This window comes from Periplaneta americana, chromosome 3, assembly GCF_040183065.1.
Source record: "Periplaneta americana isolate PAMFEO1 chromosome 3, P.americana_PAMFEO1_priV1, whole genome shotgun sequence".
NCBI classification, from domain to species: Eukaryota; Metazoa; Arthropoda; class Insecta; order Blattodea; family Blattidae; genus Periplaneta; species Periplaneta americana.
Window position 1 is genome coordinate 97,207,169 of NC_091119.1, and position 26,092 is coordinate 97,233,260.

Sequence of the window (26,092 nt, forward strand, 5' to 3'; positions counted from 1 at the left end):
ATTTCTAATGCTTCTATTTTTTTCTCTTCATTTCGTTGTAATGTTCATGTTTCTGTCCCATACAATGTCACACTCACACAAAGCACTTCACTAGTCTCTTTCTTAGTTCTTTCTCCAGAGGTCCACAGAAGATGCTCCTTTTTCTATTAAAAGCTTCCTTTGCCATTGCTATCTTCATTATAATAATCTTAATTATTATTATAATTATTTTCACAGATCGTCAACAATTTTATAATGTATGAACATTGAATTATCTCTCTACTAGTTATATAATAAAATTGTTACATATTATCTCACGTGCATGCGATGCGAGTGATACTGATGCTGATATCAGTGATCACATTCCACTTAAATATTGCGATTCGTGCGGGTCTTGCGGCACATGCAGTGCTGATCTGTAGAGTCCCATACTGCACATATGTTTAAGGTTATAGTGCCCTTCACATTTCTCAAGACAGTTCTTTTCAGGGCCAAGATTAACTCAGTGTTGTCCTTATAGTGTCTTTCAATTATTTCCTCATGGTAAACCATTATTTTGTGCATTCCTTAATATGTGTATTACAGTGGCCATGGTAACATCAGTGGTGATCTGGATCTTAGATACAAGTGGCTCAGGTGTGCTTAACATGACGCCACGACAGCGTGAGGTGCTAGAGAGGAATCATCTTGCAGCAGAGGCCCTAGAACGTGACAAGCTGCTGGCATCAGGTTCGATGGCGGATGTGACACCGCAAGATTTGCTGCAGCCACATTCTGACTTCCATATCCGCAATCGCTATCTGTCACGTATTGGTGCACCTCTGCCCTCCAACTATAGTGTTAATGCTAAGGGGCTGGCATACCGTGCACTCAGATAGACAGCGATGCATGCCTCACAGGCTCGCGGGCTTCCCACAAACTGTGATATTTACTGTAAGTCTCTTGTTCTGAGGAAAGAAGATAGGCAGGACCTAGGGTTGCTACCTCTTGGATGTCTTAAATGTACACCAGATACTGCAAAAGCTCAAAGTCAAAATAATGAATATGTTAACTACATTTTATAACATTTGTATAATGAACAATTTTCTTATAGTGTTTTAAATGATGGAAGCAGTATTTGTGTTATTTCTGTTTTAGTTTATAGCATATAAACTACGCACCCCATGTTTAAAAAGTAAAGTATCTTATGTGCCACATATAATGGCATTTCTGGAATAGTATTCGTACAAATCCCTAATAATATTTTGGAAGGAACGCAACCATTTTTAGCTACTAATTTATTTTCATGAAGAAGCAAAAGTTGGTGTGTGTACATGTGTTTTTTTTTTCGAGTGATGTACATATTTTGCATGAAAATAATGCATTTGTTCATGAGCAGTATATTACCAGGAGGAGAAAACGATTCATACTGCTAGCTGCAAACTTTATCATTGGTAACATTTTTAGGACAATAGTAGTTTCTCTAAGAACAAATAGAATTGCAAGAGACCTATGAAAAGAGCACTATTTTTGGGATACTTGTAATTCATTTTATTCAGGACACTTCTACCGAAAAGTAAAGAACGTCATGCTTAAATTGTACTTAATTGCTGTCTTCACATGTCAGTAAGCATGATTATAAATTAGATGGACGTGAAAAAACACACACAAAATATTTGGATTACTTAAGACTAGCTACTGAAAAAAATTTTCATGACTGATGGTAACTGCTTTTCCAGCATGTAAGGTCATGGATGACATTGGTAATGAATATCATTTAGCATTACAAGTACGCACTTCAACATTTTGAAATTTCCAAGAATTAAAATTGTTGTTTTATTACTTTCCGAACACGAAGAATGGGATAAACCAGTCCTTACTGAACAGTGTACTGGAGCTAACGTACTTCTCTGTCTCGGAAGAGTTATGTAAACAACTTAGTATTTATTTCACGGACTGTTGCCCAATACAGGCCATCTCTTCAACTTTTGGAACTCTCTGTCTAAGTCAAGACATTTTCTTTTTAATTCTTCACACTGAATCGCTACTATTCGTAAAAAAATACTAATACATTATTTTAAAACTGCAAATTCAAGGGATGTTCATAAAAGTGAAGCCCTTCATCTTGGTAGTAAAACATGACAAAGTATGCAGACTGCCAGCTGTTCTTCCTTGAGTCAGTCTTTCTCCCGTGATGTATATTATTTGCACAAATGGATGTATATTTTGTATGTATGCAATATTTAAGGAAGTATAAAAGTAATAATTTTTAAAAATACGTAACAAACTGAACATGGTTTCTGTAATAGGTAGATCCAATTTTACAGTTTTAATTTAGAAGGTGAATGAATGAGTGAGTGAGTGAATGAACCTGTTCTGGAAAATTCTCACAAAGTCATTAGGAAGAGATTTTCGTTCTTCTGTGCATTTTAATGTGTATGATTCTTCTTTGTTTTGGTTTTAATTACTAGCTGTCATCTCCCGCTCCTCCTCATCCTCTTTCTTAACTCTTTAACACATTGAGCTCTGAAGGCAAGTCAATTGCTGTTCCAAATCTTCAAGACATCTTTTCTTCATTCATCCAACATTTGTACTTCCATATGCTGTATAATTAAAAACCTCTTTTGAAGACTGCCTTACATTAATTCTTTGTGCATGATCCAATCATTGTCATCTTTAATCTTGTTGTTTCTTTAAACTCAAGTAACATCTTGAAAATCTCATTTTGACTATCTATAATCTACTTTTATCTTCTCTGTCATGGTTTAGGTTTTATTTTTGTATAGCGCACAGAATATTGCAATCATTTTTGAAAAACTAGTTTTGTTTCTTTTTACTATATTTTAGCATTCTCTGTAATATCACACATTTGATTTGGTTATTTTCTTTCTAATGAAAAAGCAAAGCCTAGGAATTTAAAAAACTGACTTTTTCAATTGTTTCATAATTTACATCACATTTGGTGATATTTCATGAAATACCATTGTTTTATACTGTAATATATATACGGCACACCACATATATGGTCAATGGACTAGTAGGACTAGCCTAGTCCTGTAAGTATCATCAGTTTATAAAATATTTTACATTTCATGTTTGAATTTTAAAACGTTACAAGACATGACAATTGACGACTTAAGTCTGTTTCCTCCCTTCAGCGCTCAACATCTGTAGAATTGGACTCATCCAGTCCACGAGAACCTGTCAGCTCGGACTGGACTAGCACTTTTACGGCTGTTCCCTTGCCTATATGAACAGTAAATACGGTTGGGCAATCCCTGGTAAACAATTTCTGTGTTTTCATTCTTGTTAGAAAGAATATATTAGTACATTTATTATTTTTGTGCATTATCAGTTAAGTATTGAAAGTATGTCTGTGAAGTGTAACATGGATTAAAACAATATTGTGTTTTACGTTGTTTAGTAAACATGGAAAAGGACTTGTTTCGAAATGCAAGTCCATTGGAGCTCTTACCAACTGCATCGTCTGAATCGTCGCCATCTGGCAGTGGTACCAATCACGACTGCAAACAGTCACAGTGTTGTATTTTTGGACTGTTTGTTAAGCGTTGGTACTTCGTTTGGAAGTTTAAGTTTTCAGGAAAAGCAAAATATTATAGTAAAAGGTAGGCCTACTCCAGACGTTTCTATGAGTACAAAAATGGCTAACTGCATGTAAATTAAAAAATAAATTATTTTGCTGGCCTTGTGTTCTTTTTGAAACCAATAGAGGAGTATGGAATAGTACAGGTTTCTCTGATATCAGTAATTTTCACAAAGCAAAGATTCTCCATGAGAAGACGCAATTACATTTATCTGTAAATGTAAAATGTAAAACTTTCGGTAAAACAAGGATAGACTTTCAACTAAGTGAACAACCCAGGGTGGATGTTTTGCAACACAATGCCGAAGTTGACTCTAATAGAGAAATAATGAAGCAATTAATCAATGTAATTTGCTTACTGGCGAAGCAAGAGCTACCTTTCACAGGTCATAATGAACACAGTGAATCCCTTAATCGGGGAAACTATATTGAGTTCTTGCATGTGCTATCCAAGTACAATATCAAATTAGACACACACATACAAAGCGCTAAAGTTTTCAAAGGTACATCACGTCGAATTCAAAATGATATTATTGAAAGTATTAGTGATGTAACTCTAGACATAATAAAGGAAGAAGTACAAAATGCACCTTTTGTTGCTTTAATGCTGGACAAAACCACGGATATTGCAAAATTATCTCATCTTTCCACAGTCATTTGTTATGTAAAAGTGGATGAAATTCAGGAGAGGTTTTTAGGTTTTACAGATGTCAGCAATATAATCGCTCTGCAGTTGTGTTAAGTGAACATGTGTTTAAAATTCTTTCGGACTTTCAGTGTGAGGACAAGCTCGTAGCTCAAGGAGACAGGGCTGCAACATTTTCTGGCCATTTAAATGGGTTGCAAGCACTAGTGGAAAAAAAAAGTCCCAGTGCGTTTTTCGTCCATTTTTATGCTCATCGGCTTAACCTAGTTCTATCACAGTCAGTACAATTTATAAAGGAATGTAAAATATTTTTCATGACATTGAGTGGTTTTTGTTCATTTTTTCCTCATTCAGCAAAGCGTGTAAATGCATTGAATGCATCGGAAGTCAAGAAGTGGTTTCCAACAGTGTCATTTACACATTGGAATTACAACTCTAGGATTGTGAACACTGTGCATGAAAGAAGACAACTGATCTCATTTTTTGAGCATATTGTTTATGATCCAGACTGCTGGGATAGCGACACTTTTATTTCTGCCAGAGAATATTTAACATCATTGAAGAATTTCATCTTTTCTTTTCTGTTGGAAATTTTCAGTTATATTTTTGCTCTCACTAATACATTATTCAATATTCTCCAGACAAAGACTTTTGATGTAAAGTATTGCATAAGAAAAGTGAAAGAGACTATTTCTTTCATTCAAGAATCTCGAAACAATTTTGATGATATGTATGCAACACTAGAAGAAAGTAATACGAATGAGAATGAACCTAGAATCGGGAAGGTGAATTGGACGATCCCACAATGAGATATTTGCGTCTTTGCAACGAGATAATTGACACGATAGTTAGCCAAATGGAAAATAGATTTCGTGATTTAGAAGAAATAAAATTTATCAAGCTAATTGATTCGAAAAAGTTTGAATCTTTCAAAACCAGATTTCCCGAAATTTTGTTTGTCTCTTAAATCAGGCTACAAAAATTTGTTTCATTTCGAAAATTTGGGAAGTGAGTTAGTAGCTGTTCATAGGTTGTCAGACTTTTCAGGCAGGACAGTGACTGAGATAGCAAAGTTTTTGAAAGACGGCGAGTTAGGAGAAGAAGCATTTCCAGAAGTTTATAAATTATGCTGCCTAATAGCTACAATTCCAGTGAGCACCTCCACAGTGGAACATACTTTTACCTGTTTAAAACGCGTAAAGAGTTCCGTATGGAACACTCAGTGCGAAGACAGACTTTCGTAACTTTCACTGTTATCGATTGAAAAGGATCTATTGAACAAAATTCAGAACCAAAGACATTTTTACGATGATGTCATAGAAAAATTTGCCCGAAAAGAGAGAGAGGAGGATTCTGTTGATGTACACATGAAGGTGATAAATGGTATGTCTTATTTTCGTTGTAATACGGATTACCTAACATATTTTAATATTTTTTCTGTTTATTGTTAAATAGTCTCATGACAGTTCTATTACTGCTGGTCCCCCCCCTGAAAAATGTCACCCCTCACCACTGATATATATGTAGGTATTTTGAAATTATATGATTTAATTATCAAGTTTTATTCATGAAGTGCTTTTGTACAGTGTATTTGCTGATAGAATGATCTCATCATGTGCAAGTATGAATATTCTTATAAAAGTAATTGTTCCAATTATTGTTAACAACATATAAAGCTGTAGCTACGAAACATAAAAATATTATTTGCCCATCTTCTTTTTCTTCTTCTTCTTTATAGCAGAGAGCTGGTGTACTTCGTATAGTGTTTCTAAATTTATGGTAGCAGCCTGTTCTGCTGACTCAGGTTTCACCTGGAAATATACCACTGGGTGATTTAAGTGGTTAAATCAGTTACATTAGGAGTTGAGAGTATTGGTCATTTACAACAAGAAATTTGAATAGAAATTGTTGCTATTTAGTACCATTTCAATGCTATAAATTGATCATTGTTGAGAATAACTTCAGTTATAGTCAGGCCCTACTTAAGCAATAAAGTGTCCATGTGCTAAGTATGTATCATTAGGCGCCCTCATTGTTCTTGTTCTTCTTCTAATGTTTTGGCTTTTTTTTTTAATTTGTGTGTGCATGCGCGCACACTAGCCATGGTAGAATGTAGGCTGCCTGTCCACAATATACATAACTATGTATATTAAAGAAATGCTTGGCTTTATTGTTATAAAGGGCCAGGATTTATATGCACAATGTCGTCTGAAATATACACAAACATGCAAAATCCAATTTTTGCTAGGGTTTACTATCTTTCTAAAAACAAGATAAGAATATGTCTGGTAGGTATATATGTTTTCATTTGACATTAAATTCAATATGTACACTTTGTTTCTGTGTTTGCCTACCTTATTCTGGTTGCAAAATATAACTAACAGATTTTCAAGGTTCTCTGTTATCTACAAGGCTATTTTTGAATGCTGAAAATGATTGTTCAGCATCACATGAGGTTATTAAACAAAATTTTAGTGTACAGATTGTGAGTGAGTCTGTAAGTCCAGGTTCAAGCAAGCCCCACCTTATTGGCACAAAACCTTCTTTACTTCGAGCCAGTGCTGTAACCAGTGTTATTTGAGGGGCTCACAACCAGAGTGGACCGAGTCCACCAGTGGTCAGTTTGTGGATTAATACAATTTCGGATGAAGAAAACTTAGATTTATTCATTGCCATAACAAACCAAGTCCATAACTCATTTGTTACTCGACAGAAGGTGGCATTTCCTATGGAAGGTGAAGGTTGCTAAGCATGAGCCAGGAACTTTAAGACTCAAATTTCTCAAAATTATTGAGAACCCCTCATTTATAGCACCATGTCTAGTTTTATCTGCCAGTCTCACCAGTGAGTCCTGTGCTTGGGAAATGCGTTCTGTTAGGGATTCTACTACTTTCAATAATTTTGCGGGAGTCTGCTCAAACGATTGCACTCACACAAACCACACACAAAATATAACAGAATCACGTATTTGACACTTGTACTGCTGACATGTCAACTGAGAATAAGTGAACAGAGAAATGATGTGTAGGGGATGTTTGGGAATGCTCCAGGCTGTGCAGAAGTTTATTAGCCTCCATTCCCAACTCAAGGATAAGTGAAACAAAAGCAGGAAGTGATTGTTTTGATTTTTCATATGCAAGGAATTTCCAGCCATCGAATAGATGGAACCGAAAAGATATGTGCTGACGACCAAGCAGGTAGTAAAAGACTAAACCCTTAAAAACAGAATCCAGACTCAGATGCTGCATCTTATGCCATTTATGAAAAATAAATAAACCTGTCTTCCTTCAGCGGGCAGGTCAAAATTCAATGGAAAAAACTATATATCTCTAGGGTTGCCATATTTTGATAAGCAAAAAAGAGGACACTTTATCGATACCTACTTCCGAACAGATCGCTATCATAGATCATATACAATACTGATATATGTAACTTATAGTATGTAGACTATTGAAGCTGAGAAATATTGCTAGTAGTAATTTTTTTAACCTTAGACAACAAAATAATAATGCAAGTAAGTGAATTGGTTGTAATTTAATCTTTATAACCACAAGTCTAATTATAAATCACAAAAAAACAATAAAAATAACACACAATCTCAATACTTTTGTATCCTATATTGTTATATATGACGATATTGTACCTGCAGTCTCATTGGGTTGACTTCTCAATTCAATATTTTGTACTCCAAACCACCAATCTTCCAGGCAAAATACTAGATAACTATTGGAAAGAGCTTTATCGAACCATGGTTACTTCCATCAGTGGAAACTCTATAATAAAGTATTTCATTTTCTTCAATGGCTTTTAAAACATTTCCCAAAGAATCGGATGCCAAAACAGAGTTTATAATTATCTCTGTCTTCGTTTTTCCACAATAAACTTCTTCGCAATATCCGAATCTGGGAACGTCGTCTTCAGTAGGCCAGATATGCACGCCATCACATTGTAACTATTATGGTGTTTACCAGGTGGAAAGCGAAAGTTCCTTCTGCTGCGGTTACTTCATCTTCCAATTTGCTGCCAGGTTTTACAAAAAAAGTCAGTTAATTTTGTACAAGAACTTTCTCCTCGAACTGCTCTTTTGTGTTTTTTGCAATCCAGACGCGCTTGCAAATCAAGTCCTCATTTATTCGACACTGAAACAAATGTACCGGCTTTACATACCATGCATTCACTCTCGAAATCACCTGTATCTCTTCGAAAACAAGGATATTTCTTTCTTTTGTAACTCGGCACAAAATTTACACTTTCTTTTTAGCATATTTTCTGATAAAAACTACAAGCATGCATAGCACAACAAAAGATCGTTGTGAAAGTCTGCAGCCAGCCAGCCAGCAAGCAATAGTAACTGGAAGACTACATATAACATTGCACATAGTGGCAACAGTTTTAAACACAAGATGCAAGCTTCCAAACATTACAAAAATAAAACATCGATAATATTGCAGTCAAAGAGTACAGGAAGAGAAATTCACGAGAACATTTAAAGTGGGGTGGACTGAAGCGTTACTTAACTATAATGATTAGAAGGTTCCAAGTTACAACAAAGTAACTTACAAATGTTTGAGACATTTTCCTCACTAGTAACGTCATATTTTAAATTTAACCTAAAACCCAGACAATTAGCCAAAATCTGTAAACCTGCCCAGACGAAAAATTTAACCCTAAAAAAGAGGACATGTCCAGGAAACCCCGGATGTATGGCAACCCTATATAACTCACACTTGTATGAGACTTGGAAGGTTCCAGTCTTTACTCGACTGTACTGCCGCATCAAATAATTTCAAGGCTCCCTAATCACATAGGACATGAGTTGGACACTATCGTAATTTTTATTTGTTTACTTTTTTTTTTTTTTTTTTTTCTTGGTTAGTAGACTCAGTCTCAAAGTCTCCCCTGACATTACGCCACTGGTAGCCTATATGGTTAACACAGCCCTGGCTGTACTAAACAATTTCCAGTTAGTGAAGCCAACTAATTATTGTAAACGAAGTAAACCCCCAATCACTCTATTAATTTTATAATTGTCTACTTAAAACTGGTCTCATTGTAACTTGTGTTGTGAACAGCATTGCCAGATTCTCTCCTCAGGAATCCAGGACAGGTGATGATACTGTGTACCTTAATGTGACTGCACGTTTGCATTAATTCAATTTGTAATACAACCGATTTTGTTACATTTTTACTAGATTATGAAATTTACTTTGAATTAATGATGTCTGCAAAAATAATGTCATATTACAGCCTGATTTATACAGAAAAATGCACGATACAGTGTTTAAATCGTATCAATAATCAACTTCCAAAGAGAGTAAAGAATAAAGATACTGTATAATACCTAATACATGCTATAGTATTATCATTTTTATTTCAATACAACTCGATAGGAGGTGCCATGCAGCTTCGACGATGATGTTGAACATAGGTTGGACAGGGTCTTGAAAAAATGAATAAGGAATTTTAAAAATAATTTTATAGAAGTGAGCAAAAGATTGTATTTTTTTTTTTTTTTTTTTTTTTTTTTTTTTTTTTTTTTTTTTACATTCCGGGACAAATACAACTCAATCCAGGACACAGGACACTCCATTAGAATCCAGAACAATTCTGAGAAATCCAGGATGTCTGGCAACCCTGGTTATGAAGTCTCTGTTTATTTACTTCACAGATAAGTGTAAAATGCGGAAAAAAGTTTTACATTTCTTGTTGCAAATAATCAGCTATCTCACTTTCCAGCATATTGATATAACCTTTCGAATCACTCTGCATATCCACCTCGAGTTTCAAGTTAAAAGGATATATATTGCAGGAAGATATGTCCTTTTCATCTTTTGAAGATGATGCTCACTGCGTGAGTGTTCTATATGCTAAGATTTTTATGGACGAGTGTTAACAACAAAATAACAATCCAGCTGTGCTAAAGGATGGTGAAAGATAAATTTAAAGTGCTTAAAGGAATGTGTCGTTATATGTATTAATGTTTCATGGAAAGTTTTATGATGAAATGTGCAACATTCCAAATACAAGTGCAATTAACAGATTTAAACAATCAACAATTCATTTTTATGAGATTAGAGCACTGCAACCTGTATTCATATTAATTTTATCTTGAATTCATTGTGATTAACTTTTTATTTTGAAACACTTTGTTTCACAGTTTGCAGTACTCTACTGTTGTCACAGTGACAGAACTCATTCCCAAAGTTGGAAACATTTCACTGATATCTAAAGATCATCAACTAAGCATAGAACATTTTCATTCTTTATTGCTATAGATAATTGAAAGATGATAACTGTTATTGAAAAGTCGTTTAAATACTGTGTATTAAACGTATGAAATTTGTTAATAAAATTGTAACAGAGTTTTTAAAAATTCTGTCATGCTCTTCTAACTCATTATTTTGTAAAATACAGTGTATTCTTACTTTTTGACTTCGTCATAATGTCCATGTTTCTGCCCATACAATGTCATACTCCACCAGTGATGGTGGGCCCATAAGGGCTTCTGCTGAGCTGCAGCCCTACCTAATAGTAAGCCATTTCTGAAAGATATGCCTATGTATTGAATATATTATTTATTTCTATTATCTTCGTATTCAGCAAAAGGCCAGCAAATATTTTTGTCAAGCTATACATGGTGCACTGCTGGCAGATACTTTTGTCGAGCTATATGTAGTGACTTGGGCTGTGCCCACATACATATTTGTAGGCTGACTGCTGTTTGAGAGTGGTAGAGTAGGGTTTTGGCGTTGTGAATATGAACAGCTTCAGACTGCAGCCAATGCAGACCATACAGAAATGCAGGTAGCATCACATTTTTTCGTGGTGTGTTGTGTTCTTTTTATTGTGCCAAAAACATTATTTTTCAGTGAATGTGCTGTCATTTTATTGTGTTTTAAGACTATGCAGTGTGCTGTTCCAGATTTAAAACGAATATGATTAATAATAGTTTTAAATATCTGCAAAATATCAGTCTTTAATCACTGTCGTTTGCAGAGAAATAAAGAGTTTAAGTCGTGACACTCCTAACTTAGTTTTTTCTCAGGCATCATCAAGCAGAACTCAGACTTTGTCTAGGAAATTTAGTTCTTCTATTTATTATAAGCATACTGGTAAATGGTCGTGTGGCTGTTCTGAAAAAACGCGCTGTTTTGCTTTCCGTGTTCATTGTTTGGAGGTGATGCGACTTGGACAAAAGCAAGGGTAAATGATTTTAAACATTTAACTGAGAGAACTAAAGAAACACGATTCTGCAAAACATATTAAGTATGTCATTGATTTGGCTATGTTAGGTAAAGTAAACATCATAAATCAGCTAAATGACGCTTACAGACAGCAAACAAACAAACATAATGAGAAAGTGAGACAAAGTCGAGAAATTCTTTCGAAAATTATGGGCTGTATAAAATTTTGTGGAAAATTTTAACTTTCATTATGTTGCCGTGACGAAACCTTACAGTCATCGAATCCTGGCATTTTTTTGAGGATTATTTGAATTTGCTGGAAAGTTAGACGAGTCTCTCAAAAACCATTTTTTGAACTCAAAAGTGTTTACATGAACTTCCAAGACAATCCAGAATGAACTTCTTGACTGTATTCTGGAGGTGTGTCGTGATGATATATCTGCTGAATATAACAATCTAAATTTTTATCAGTCATGTCAGACGATATAACTTATGTATCAGGTCATACTCAGAAGGTTATTGTTTTTCATTATGAATTGGGTGGTGCTGTGCATGAAAGATTGTGGGGGTTGTTAACCCAAGAGCCCGAAATGCTGAAGTATTAGCAGAATGCATTTTAGAGCAGTTGAAAACAGTTCTGAATGGCAACTGTGACAAACTTATTACCCAGACCTACGACAGAGCGGCTGTAATGAGTGGAGAGAAGGCAGATGAACAAACAATTATTAAGAATTCTATAAATATTCACATTTTGTGCAATGCTGTGAACATTAGCTGATTCTGATCATAGAAAAGGCAGCATCATATAATTCACAAGCTCGTATTTTTTTCAATAGTCTTGCTGCTATACCTGCATCTTCTAAGTTGCCCTCGCAATTAGCTGTGCTGGATAGTGTTTTTGGATGAATACCTGGAGGATAAAATACATTATGGAATTTTCATAGGCGATTAGTTAATACTGTTTTTGAAAATAAGGAGAGTTTAATACCGTGTGTCTCAAAAGTCGCATGCCAAAGGGGTTAATTAGTTGCTTTTATTTTCTAGGTGAAATAGTAAAATATAAGAATAATGCTGACATCAGAACAATGTGTAGAGCTGATACTTCTTTGTGGCAATCGCCATAGAACATCTCAAGAAGCTGCAGATGAATTTCATCACTGGCACCCTGATATTCCCAAGCCCTCCCATCAAACTGTGGACAGATTAATGAATAAATTTAAAACAACGTACACGGTAATCGACCAAAACACAGTGGTCGACCAAAAACAGTCACCACTGAAGACCGCCGAGCCGATGTGATTGCAAAACTTACACTAAGCCCTAACAGATCACTCCACTACGTGATCAGGGAAAGAGGAATCAGTAAAGATTCTGTACACCGAATATTGAAGTCGGCACATTTCCGTCCCTACAAACTGCAGCACAGACATACAATGGTCGATACTGATCCAATGAGACTTTAGTACTGTAACTGGATCAGTCAAGAACACAGAGGAATCCAGATTTTCTTCGAAGTGTCATGTTCAGTGATGAATGTTTGTTCTTCTTAGATGGCCATGCCCATACACAGAATGCCAGGTACAGATCCCCAGTGAACCCACACTGGATGCGTCCTTCCAATGATTCAGATGCTCCTCGGGTTATGGTATGGTGTGGTATCCTATCCGACACCATTGTGGGTTCATACTTCTTTGATGATCATGTAAACCAATACACTTTTGGTGAATTGCTTGATACTGTTGTAATGAACTTTTTGAATGATCTACCACTTAATACACGCAAAAGGATATGGTTTCAGCTTAATGGAGTAACATCACATTATGCACTGATGACTCGCCAAAAATTAAGAAACATGTTTCGGGACCATTGGTTTGGACGAGTTGGGGCTATGTGAAACAGCACATGTTTCAGACACAACCCGTAAATCTGAATGACTTAAAGGAAAGAATCACCAATACCCTACACAGCATTCCACCAGCTACACTTTTACGAGTGAGTGAGGAAAATTTTAATCGTGTAAGACATTGTCTTCGAGTGCACGGTGCACATTTTGAACATGAACGATAATCTTGTGAACATAAAGCCAATATTTATAAACTGACTTGGCACGCTACTTTTGAGACACATGGTATAATGCTTTCAGAAACATGAAATTGATAGAAATCATTTCACTTTACAAGGAGCTACAGAGATTCTTCTTATGTTGAATGATCAGGACTTCAACTTTTGGCTAGAATTTTTTTTCATTATCCTCTTGTGGATATTTTGTATAACCAGCTGCAGCATCGTAATGCGAATTCCACCAGTATCTACAATGCAGTAAATTCATTCCTTGAGGCAATCATGAAAGAAAGAAACGAACTTCCTTTTATTACTCATCAACAAGAAGAAACTCCTCCCAAATTGCAAAATCTTGTCTCTGTGAAAGAGGTGTGTGATGCCATTTCTTGTCAGGTAAAAGAAATTTGTTTTCAATAAGCATTTGTCAGCAGCAAAATTGATAAATTTCTCCTTTTTCAAAGATAATATAATTTTCTTCAGCTGAACTTGAAACCATTGAAGCTTATCGTTTCATGTGCAAAGAACATTTGGAAACTGAACTATCTGTTTTGTGCAAGAGGCAAGAATTCCGTAATATTTCTGGACTTATGAAATGTACAAAATCATGTTGGGTACAGGAATCGGAAATTCCTGTACATAAGTGTTCACTCTCCTCAAAATAATTCTTACTACTCCAATGACTACTGCTCAGCCTGAAAGGTGTTTTTCTACACTGAAAACAGTGAAGACTTTTCTAAGACGTGCGGTGACACAAGACCTAATTGCTGCTTTAGCAATGTTAAGCATAGAAAAAGTGATGATTGAAAATATTGTTAATTTCAATGATAAAGTGATTAATACATTTTCTAGCCACAAAAGAAAAAAAGGCTAGACTTTGTGTTCAAATAAAATTGCGAATACAACAGTGAAATATTATCTCCAATAAAATTAATAACACAAACCAATATAATATTTTTAAATTAAATTTTATAGTGTATTATATTGTTTCAAAGCTTTAATTATAAACAGACATAAATATTAATGACAACAGCAGCAGAACCAAAAAGGATGGACCAGTGGTTGATTTTGGCTTCAGCTTCAATACAGGTAAAATGTATCAACATAATTTTCGCTGTGGTACATAAGACATAATACCTAATGTCGTATATTGAAATTTTTAATGCAGCCCTACCAACTAAAATCTCACGACCTGCCACTGGACTCCACACAAAGCTCTTTACGAGAGTCTTATTTTTTTTCCAGTGGTCCTTTTAGAGTTTTCAACACAAAATTAGTATGTAACACACGCATGCACTTTTGATTGAACTAACACTCAACAATGCAGCACATTCACAGGACACCAATATAGTGTGGCATATCATATCACGATGTTGAAGCTAGCCATGTTTCTTACAACTGAGTTGTTGCGAATCAACATCCTCATTCTGGGTAGGTGCAGGTGCCTCAATATACGAATCTCTTCTACTTAAAAAAAATACACCACTTAAAATGAACAGAATATTCAATAAATATTTCAAACAAATCCAGAATAATATATATTTTTTTTTATTAATTTCGGCACCACAGCCTGAGGCTTATTGTGCCTAGACCCACAACTCTACTGAACACATGCACATGCAGGACTCCCCCGTTTACTGGATCAGGGTACTCAGGGGTCAATCCGAGACACCACACACATTGAGACAATGGACAGACAACCAGTCCCTGTGAAGAGGTCCGAATTAAATCTTCACGACCGGGAATCGAACCTGGGCCACCTTGATCAAAAGTCCAGCATGCTACTCGAGACCAAGGAGGCGGACCAGAATAATATTAATAGATTGTAATTGAAAATATGAATCTTTGATCCTGCTACGCACAAGAAACGAGAGAAAAAACCTACTTGAGTCATTAAGAATAACTTCAGAATTGTAACACAGCACTCTGACCTACCCAGACATCTTAGTTTCTTATATACGTACCCAACCAATGATTTTCTCTGGTATTTTCACTCGAAATCATCACGTAACTTAATGATATCACAAGTACATTGTACTACACGGGAAAGCGCTCCTTTCTTCGGTTCAAGGTAAATCTACTTATGTAAGTTACTTAATCTACTGAAAAGCGTAAATTAGGCACTTTAAGAGCAAAAGGCACGAAATTTTTATTGTTTTAATTCAGACATTTGCGTTAAAATATAATTTTCTGCATATATGGTTACTTTATTTATGAATAGACATATCGTGAATATTTTTTTTTTTGTAGGTTATTTTACGACGCTTTATCAACAGCTTAGGTTATTTAGCGTCTGAAGGAAATGAAGGTGATAATGCCGGTGAAATGAGTCCGGGGTCCAACACCGAAAGTTACCCAGCATTTGCTCATATTGGGTTGAGGGTATATCGTGAATAAAAGGTATTGTTTGCATTACTGTATTTTGAAGTTATTTTTCATAAATTTACTGACAACCTAACAATTCAGCAGTTAGCAGGTTCTTTGAATTAAATGAGTTGTGTTAATTTAAATACTTAAGGCTTTTAAGGAACCTGGGGGTTCATTGCTGCACTCACATAAGCCCACCATCGCTCCCTATCCTGAACAAGATTAATCCAGTCTCTATCATCATATCTCACCTCCCTCAAATCCATTTTAATATTATCCTCCCATTTATATCTCGGTCTCCCGAAAAGTCTTTTTCCCTCCGGCCTCCCAACTGTCACTCTATATGCATTTCTGGATCTCCCATACGTGCTACATGCCCTGCCCACCTCAAACATCTGGATTTAATGTTCCTCATCATGTCAGGTGAAGAATACAATGCATGCAGTTCTGTGTTGTGTAACTTCCTCCATTCTCCTGTAACTTCATCCCTCTTAGTCCCAAATGTTTTCCTAAGCACCTTATTCTCAAACACAATCTCTGTTCCTCTCTCAAACTGAGAGTCAAGTTTCACAACCATACAGAACGACCGGTAATACATGTTTACGCTTCAATATGGTAGGGCTTACCTCAATGAAGTCCTTTGTCCAATTGGAAGTCTACTTTTTATCTGTCAGAAGGATAATAAATGTCGGAAAATGTGAAATAGGATAAAAAGACACTGAAAATGACGTAAGGTACAGCAAGTTTAGTGCGCTTATACAGTGTGATCGAAAAGTCCCTTCGCAGCTCCATTAGTTTCTCTTTTACTTAATTATGTTTATTATTATTTTTAAGTTAATATTTGTATACCGGTATGTATTTTTCTGTATGTGATTTGATCCTGGTTGAATGGGAGAGAAGACCTGATGGCCTTAACTCTGCCAGGGAAAATAAAACTATTATTATTATTATTATTATTATTTCTAGTAACCCTGTAGAAAGTTGACACTTCCCCAGCCATTCTGATTTGACAACCTCACATCCCCAGTCCATCATAAGTTTAGCAGCCAGTGTTTGACAACCTCACACCCCCACATCCATCATATTTTTAGTGGCCAGTGTTTGACAACTTCACACCCCCAGTCCATCATATGCTTAGCAGCCAGTGTTTGACTACCTCATACCCCCACATCCATCATATTCTTAGCGGCCAGTGTTTGACAACTTCACACTGTCATGTACGTGTGGAGCAGAGGAACAGACCGTCGACCACCTCCTTTTCGAGTACCCAGCGGGAAATGTTATGGAAAACTGGCAAGTGGACTTTCACAAAGCTTAAAATAATGCAAGAACATGCGCATACATTCATAAACTATGTCAATGTTATAAATTTAGACGAGTAAACTTAGGATAATTTAATGTAGGATAGATAAGAGTAGGCAACAGATATAATGAAAGACTCAAATTTTCACAACAGAATAACAGACCTACATACGCCTAGAGAGTGACAGAAACGAGACATAATGTGTTGTATTGTAAACATACAGGTAGCAAGGCATATAGTATTACCTTTATTGTAATGGGACATGCCGTTCAACTAATATTAAAAAAAAAAAAAAAAAAACCAGTCCATCACATGCATAGCGGCCAGTGTTTGACAACTTCACACCTCCATCCATCATATGCATAGCTGCCAGTGCTGCCAGTTGAATTCTCTGCCTAGTTGATTCTCGGCTACACAAGCAATGCGGAGAGACTTCTCGATCGCAAATGTATTATAAATACCCAAATAATTATGAAAGTATTGAGATAATGGGTACAAGTTATATATTTTTGAAAACTAGAAGAAATTAGCTTCCAGAGGAGGCAAACACGTTATTTACCAAATTTTTAAAAAATCTGACATTTCTATAGAGTCGAATACCTTAACCAATAGCCAAAACCAAATATAAATTTTAATGCATTTGACATTATTGGATTATTATTCTAGGTTATCTCGGCTTGGCTTTCGACAGCACACAGACATTTAACATCTCTGATGATTCAGAAGTAGGGCCTACTTTCTGATATTATTGAAAGGTCCATGCTCCAAAAACTGAAGACTGCTTAATCTCCAAGACACAAACAATTAGACACTAGGCTAGCGAGACGCGAAAGATTTAGCACAGGAGACAACCCTTCAAGCTACAAGAACATGATTTTTAAGAATGGAAAATATACAGCAATTAGTTCTTAAATTATTAATAAATTAATTCTGATTACATGATTGGAAATTCGATTTTTTTTTTTTTTTTAATATGTAAAGTAATTATGCTGACTTGTTATCCTGAGGAGCCAAGGAGCAATTTTAAAGGTTTTTTTTTTCTTGTTGTGTTACCCTAATCATACTTCACTGTAAGTTTTTTTTTTTTTTTTAAGAAACTGTAATATTTTTATTCCCTTGCTTTAATGGAGTCTGCTAATTAGTGTGTGTTTCTGCTTCTTTTAACCTTGTTACATTTTGTGAAATTCAAACACTAAATTAAAAACTATTACTGAGATTTTATCTGAATATAAAAATGAGTAAAGTTTATACAGGGTGGAAAGATTTCGGTGATAGTCCTTTGAGAGACGAATCCTGAGCATAGTGTAACTGGAAAAGTTCTCTACCACATCATTTCTTTGGGCTTACATTTCTCAGAAATAATTATTTTTAGACAGGGGTTTAATGACAACGACTTTTCGATTCTCATTTTAGTATCTAAGTTATTGAATTCCACATCCATAAATAAGCGTGCTAAAAAGTAAGTTTCCGTGCCTAAAAGTACTTTGAAGCACGATAATTAGAAATACTGAAAACATAAATTCCATCTCTTCATTTATTATAAATATTCACAACACAGTTATTTAAATTGGAAATTACAACATTTGGAGATTTTATACGTAAATTATTCACTTCCGAATCACTCATTTTTCTAATTGTATTTATCACTTTCATTGTAATAATTGTATATTACAAATTACATAACAAGCAGAAAGTAACTTCATAACAACCAGCAAAACAATCGTCATAACCTACTATATATTCGAAGGCATGAAATCTCTTTCCATACGAATGTAATAGTCTTTCGTCTTTAACATCAGAAGTTCGCCATTGCGAGAGAACGAATCAGCAATTTTATTCTCTTTAAAATATAGATACATTTAGGATTCTCGAGTGACTGTCTAAAATATCTTGTATGAAACACGTGTGAAACTAGCATTTTAAGCACTCGCCGTGTTGTTCATCTCCCCTTCTGGTCGGTGGACAATCTTCACTCCACATGCTTAAAACGCTATTATTTCGCAACTTGTTGCATGAGCACCTATTATAATAATTATGATTATTTTTTATCCTTTTATCTTTTAAACACATTTACAAACACATTCTGTAAACATGTTTACATTACACCTTTCAGTTGCAACAAATAATTTTAATCAGTTTAAGAGTAAGTATTTTAACACTTTAACTCTTAATAAATCAGTTTAAGTAATGGATATTTTGCAACGCTGTTACAAGTCGCGTACTTCACCCTAAGCCTGAGCACCGCAGGGATGGGTGTAATGGCAGTCTCCTCGTGACTGCCATCAGTGCTGCAGGGAACAGTGTTTCCATCTGTTGGCAAGTGCTACTGAATTCACTGCCATGTAACCATTTTTTCTAGAAACATAATCGATTTCTTACTAAATAAAAAGAAAGGACCCATAATGGGAGGAAGATTCTATCTATTCCTTTTATCTTAAGAATTTAGTGTGTGAAGTTACTGTTATTGAACACCTTCCACCCTATATGAATTTTCGTACCACCATTCACAGAAGAGATGCAGCTCTTTGCTTGTTTCAGTCTCTTGAACTGAAACAACCTAGAACTCACCACGTGGAGGTGGCTGCATATTGAGTTCCGCCCTGCCCATCCCAACCTCTTTACCATGTGGGCAAATGCATTCCATTGTTCATTCGTTGTCATTTTCAATTAATGTTCTTACTCTTCGACTTGAATCAATATTTAGGTTTTCATTTCATATCTTTTTTGTCTCAATTTATAAAAGTCACATTATTAAGATACTCCAAATCAATCTCAGTGCAAGGAAAAATATGAATAAATGCTTGATGTCATTCTTTTTGTCTATCATTTTATTTTTCCTTTTGTAGGATGGTGCATATAAATGTATATACAAGCTAAAGTGTAAGATAAATTTCGGTACGATGGATATTTTTTGACATGAATTTAGTAACTTTTATTTCTTGTTCCTCTATTTTATGGTTTCTCTCTTTCTTCCATTTCGTCTCTGTTTTTTTTATATGTATTGAAGTTACTCTCTTTCTGCTCTTTAAATACTATAATAAATAAAATTTGAATTGGAAATTGTGAAGAAAATATGGAAACAAACATGTCAGTATCCACTGTTAATATTTCTACCCATTTTTTCCTTTTCAATAATTATATTTCTGTAGGATGTCAAATTCTATCTGGGAAGGAGAGTATCAATGGTTGATTTCAATTAACTGAAACACCAGGTGGGACCTGTGGGTGATGCTGGGCAACTCTCCTCCATGGCACAAGAGGTAAAATTGCAGATGTAGAGGGGATGTCTGGCTCCCACATAGAAGGAGGAGCAGTGAATGTCACAAGAGAAAAAGAATTATAAGATAAACTAAAGATTAAATTTTCGCAGCCATTTTCTAAGATCTGCTGCTAGCTTTAGTGCAGGCTGCGAATTGGGACATCTTTCGAAAGGAACCGAGTAGCAGTATGGTAATTTTTCCAGCTTTCAACTACAGTAATAAATTGAAGTTAGAAGCATCCACGCAGATTCTGACTACTGATATCATCGTAGTTTATGAGAAAAGCTGTCCTCGTCATCAGAGAAGTTGCAACTGTAAAATACTCTAGTGGACCAAGAATTTGGAGAATCACTGAGGTTCATTGAGAAGACTATTCAACAAAACCAGAGGAGATTAATGCACTGGTCCAGCAGCGAGACTGTGAAATTTCTTTCCAAGAATCAGTCTACTAGACTAGGACCTATATCTTTTCCATCGAAGGCAATCGCTGAGTATAATTTCAAAATGGTTAATTTGCCACCACATCTGAAGAGACGTTGAAGCACCTGATGAAAGAGCATTCCTCTGGTCATGGTATTCAGCAAATGTATCAGAAACAGAACAAAAGAGGAACACGTCATGTGAATTTCAAAACAACTTCTAAAGTTATATCCTATAATGGGGTTAAATGGGCTATTCGTAGATTATGGCTAGGGGAGGATGGTATATGTCCGGTCCTTCTACAGTAAGGGCTGGTTATTGTCATCAAACTGATTTTAAGAATATTTAAATCCAGCATTGTAACTGGATACATTCCAAAATCCTGGAGGAATGTGAGGACCATATTCACATAAAAGGCAGGGAAAAGCGACTTTACCTAAGATAAAAGATATCGACTGACTAACCTATAGTATTTTATGTTAAAGTCAGCGTAAAAAATTGGTCGACAGATACAAAAGAAGAAGTGCCTTGAAAATGCATCGACTCCATGATAGACAATATGCCTTTTAGCCTGCAAAGTCCACTGTCACAGTCCTTCATCACCTTACTTCAAGGAATGAAGGAGCAGTAAACCAGGGTCACAGTGCTTTGGTGGTTCCCTTAGATATCGAAGTAGCGTTTGGTAATACATCTTTTCACTCCGTATGTCAGCCTACAGAAAAAAGAGATACCGGTATTGAAAACACCTTACTCTCAGGGAATTGTTAAAGCATGTCTTAATGACAGCATAATAATTATGTCTGTTACAAGAGTGCCCCAAGGGGGGATATTATCATCCTTATTGTGATGTCTAGTGATAGGCGACCTTATAGATAATCTTAATAGGGCGGAGTTTTACACTCAGGCCTATGCTAATGATTTAGTGATATTATTTCTGGGTGTCATGCCAGCATGCTGTTTGAGCTTCAAATGGAGGCTTTGAGCAGATGTGGGCTTTGTGCATGAGGGGGAAATTAGGTTTTGTTTAAGAAGAAAAGAAAACTAGGAAATGACCACGAGTTTCCTTATTTGATAAGACCTAGTATTAAATAATTTAAATATTTGGGAGCAATAATCCTTGATGCAAACTGATGGAAACCTTGAAGAAAATAGATGTGGATTGGAAAGAGAGGAGGCTGTTAAGTAGTCTTTATATGAAACGAGTCAAAATCAGGATAGAAGAAATGTCTGAAGGAAGTGAAATAGGGAGAGAAGTACAACAAGAATGCTCTTTATCACCTATCCTGTTCCACATCTACTTGCAGGATATAGTGAAAAGCTGTTTTCAGAACATAGGAAGGGTAAAAGTAGGAGGAAGAAGAATAAAGTGCATAAGATTTTCTAATGATATGGTGATGGTAGCAGAAGAACAGACGATACTAAGGGATATGCTATTGGAGCTATATGACAGCTGTGAGGAATATGGGATGAAGATAAATATAAGCAACGAAGAAGAAAAATAAAGAAGGTAAACGTGCGAAATGCGAATACTGAGGCAGTAGAGCAGCTGGACAGCTTCAAATACTTGGGATGTACTGAATGCAGTAACATGAGCTGCTGCCAGGAAATCAAAAGGAGAATAGCTATGGCAAAGGAAGCTCTTAATAGGAAAAGGAGTATCTTCTGCAGCTCTTGGGACAAAGAACTAAGAGACTAGTGAAGTGCTTTGTATGAAGTGTGACATTTTATTGAGCAGAAACATGCATTAGTGGTGGCCGATTGGCTGAGGCAAGTGAGGCTGGGCCTCAGTCACTGGCTTAAATGAACTCAAATTTTGTGTTTTTATATACGTAACATAGTACCTATGTATTTGAATGAAGCATGTAGCATTGTACAAGTATTCGAAAACTTTGTGATGTATATAGACCTGTCTTGCAGTAAAATTTGGTCCTGGCCGGATCTGGCTTCTACATTTCGTATGTTTTCGCGAGTTTTGAGGTTGCACTTGAAATGCTGCAACTGAGGCCCAATTCTTCTGGCCTAGCTTGTGTCCAACCACCCACCATTCTCTTTGTCCCACAGACTGGACTCTTGTCAGTGGTCATCTGAAGAGTGGGAAGGGATGCGGATGAGAAAGTTGGAGAAGCAATGTTGGCTTGTCTTCGTAAATAACACGCAAATAACAAAAATTCTCACTGTCTTAGTAGGCGCAAGCCCACACTGTTCTCTTGTGTCTCAATTTATGACTTACGCGAACAATAGTGAGTGCGGTCCAATGTTATTGTGTATTCCAGGAAAATGGAAGCTGAAACAGATGCGAGCAATAGTGATGATATAATTATCATTAATTCATTGTTAAGAGTATCCTTTTTCGATAAAAAATGACATTTAAAGAAGGGAAGTTTTAAATAGAGACAGACCTACGCCATCACTGACAATTTTTCAGAAAGATAATTTTAAAACACGGGCTTTCACTGCATCCTGACACAAGCAACATAAAATATGGTTATGTGGTATACCAAGGAGCACAGGGTCAACCTCTTGTATAAATAGCAACTTACTTGGTGAGCGACATTTTATTATTTTTCATTAATAATAATAATACCATGAATAATAGACATTATATATAGAAGGTAGATGTACGTAAACTAGTTACATCAGACCTCACAGAGGATTTCTGTAACCAGCCGCTACTGCATTATGACGAAGTGAAGAGAAGCGAAATGAAATATTTTAAATGTGCATATGGAGAAAGATGGAGCGTGTGAAATGGACAGACAATAAGAAATGAAACTGTGTTGGAAGGAGTGGATGAAACAGCAGCAGCAGACCTTGTTTAATTGTGTTATTGATTTTGATTATGTGTTATTCTTTTGTATGCCCAACAACTATTAGTGAAAGTTTGCATTTACTGCAGTAACTTATATGGAGTTCAGGGTATGATTTTCAACTTATTGGAAACTATTTTCAGGCTGCGTTTGCACTGTCAAGTTCATAACTTTATAGCAATGTGTTTCTACTCATATCGTACTGTACTTATCTTGTTGTCTCGCCTTTGAAATTGAACCTAACATTGCTCATAAATAAACGCTGGACGTTTATTTAAGACAAAATTTAGTAATTCAACTTAATAAATACGAAAAATATAACTATTTTGATATAAGGATATGGCGGAACCGTCTATATAGGCCTATATGGAAATGTTTAGACAGCAGCGAAGGATATCATAATATTATTCAAGATCAAGAGTGTGGTGCTAGTGCTGGTGATGAAAAATACTACGCCCCGAAGAGAAGCTAGCAGTTCTAGTGATTATGAACCATGCCCAAAAATGAAAACAAATATTAACAGCATTATAACAAAATATTCGGAAGAAACTCTTCAACGAATTTATTATGATTAGCATAAAATACCATGAAAGGTGACATCTTATCCTGCCTTGTTGAAAAGACACCCATCTATAAAAATATTTGAGTATGTGGAAAAAAAGGAAAGAAGTGAGAAATGTTTTCAAGGAAATAAAGTAATTAAGGACAAAGCTATAAAAGATTTTGTTATATCCCAATTTGACAGGTCGAGAAATGAGGAAAAATATGTTCATTATTGGCATCTGACGTATTGGGCTATGCAAAAAGCAAACGAAATAGGGCACACCAGTTTCAAATGCTCTACAACTTTCATTAAACTTTCAAAAAGAAAAATAGAATTTTTCGTAGACATGTAAGTTCTTTTACGACATTCAAGACATAAAAGACGAACAAGAAATTCGTGAATGTGGGGACCATTTTGTAGAGGAAGTGAACCAGAAAATTCTGAATCTGCAAATATAGCCACAGTGTATTTGGAATTGCGACCAGAGTGGATTCAATTATGAACTAATGTCTGGGTGTATATTGTCCAGAAAAGGAAAGCAGTCAACAGCTGCAGTAGTTCAATCGACATACTATATCACCCATAGTTATACAATAGATGTAGGACTTTCAATGAGTGGTCATCTATCGAAAAACTATATATCTGTCTTCAAGAAAAACGTTTTGGCCCAAAATAAGCAAGCAGATTGAAGAAAACATTCTCCCAAATATATAATAATTATGTAGAAGCTAGTGCAAATGGTAAAATGTCTAAAGCCCATTTAAGAACATTTTTCTCCAACGTTCTGTCTGAAAATGTTACAGCTAATTAAAAGTATATACTGTTGTGTGATTCATGGAGTGCGCACAAGGGCACAACCTTGATAAATGAATCATTCCAAGGCAAGGACATAGAATGTATGATCATTCAACCTAAAACAAATAAATATATCCAGCCTATGGATGTCTATTTCTTTAGACAATACAAAATAATTATATGCTCGGAGGATAACAGATTACATAAGGACTCTTGTTGACAATCCAGAACAACCTGGGAAATCGAGTGTTTATAATGAAAATGCGCTCTGTTGTTCATAACCAGTTGTCTGCTCCAGTATACTGCCCTATGCTTCAGTATTCCTGGCAGTCAACTGGTTACATGAATCCTGTACAAGTCTGGGACTTCAAAGATGTAATTCAGGTGGCATTTGATTTTATAGCAATGGAGTGTGACTCAGAAGATTGTTCAGATGTTGCTTTTGCGTGTTGTGTTTATTGCTCTGCTCCATGCTGTTTCATAAATTTTATAGAGAATCCTCATGTACATTTTTGAAGAAGTGTATTGACCAACACCAACCAAACGATGAGTTACACAAATGAATGCTTTCGCGATCTTCATCACCATGTGAGGTAAGCCTATGTACAAATTTTTAACCAAAAATTTCTGTTCGAGCCGAAACTCTTCCCCAGTGGCATAGCCAGCGGGTGGGCCAGGTGGACCCAGGCCCACCCAAAAAATTTACGAATTTTTGCGTTTTTTTGGGGGGGGGAGGACACTCAACATTAAAAATAAACCTTGGATCCAAGCAATAGTTACAATCGATAGAATTAAGATAAGAAGTCGAAAATGCGTTGAAAAGTGTAATTTTATTTTGTAGATTGTTGTTTTCAAACTCCCGATACAAGGAGCCTGATTAACTATAACCCACTGTTAAATCTGGTTTTATTTAAGTGGTAAGCTATGAGTCATTGACTATTACTTATTTATCAGTTAACGTGGTTTATATAGTTTACTAGTAGACGAAGCTATGGACCAAGGGATGAAAGAACAGCAGTCCATTTGCCTCCAATATGTTGATGGCATGCATATACAAGAGTGATTTATTGGCTCCATTGAGTTAAAGCAACTGAACCCCGCATTTCTTGCAAATATAATACAGGATCGGCTAAAATGTCTTGGACT

At 35.7% G+C, this 26,092-nt stretch overlaps 1 protein-coding gene across 3 annotated transcripts in view; it reads left to right on the forward strand.

Moving 5' to 3' along the window:
* LOC138696290 (lysosomal dipeptide transporter MFSD1-like) overlaps nt 1–1,093 on the forward strand; it is a 46,978-nt gene extending 45,885 nt beyond the window's left edge. For all 3 annotated transcript variants that reach the window (XM_069821035.1, XM_069821036.1, XM_069821037.1), the window contains one exon: nt 565–1,093. In XM_069821035.1, the coding sequence (XP_069677136.1) occupies nt 565–857 (293 nt within the window). In that variant the 3' untranslated portion in view covers nt 858–1,093. The remainder of the gene's footprint in view (nt 1–564) is intronic.
* Nucleotides 1,094–26,092: the final 24,999 nt, after the last annotated feature.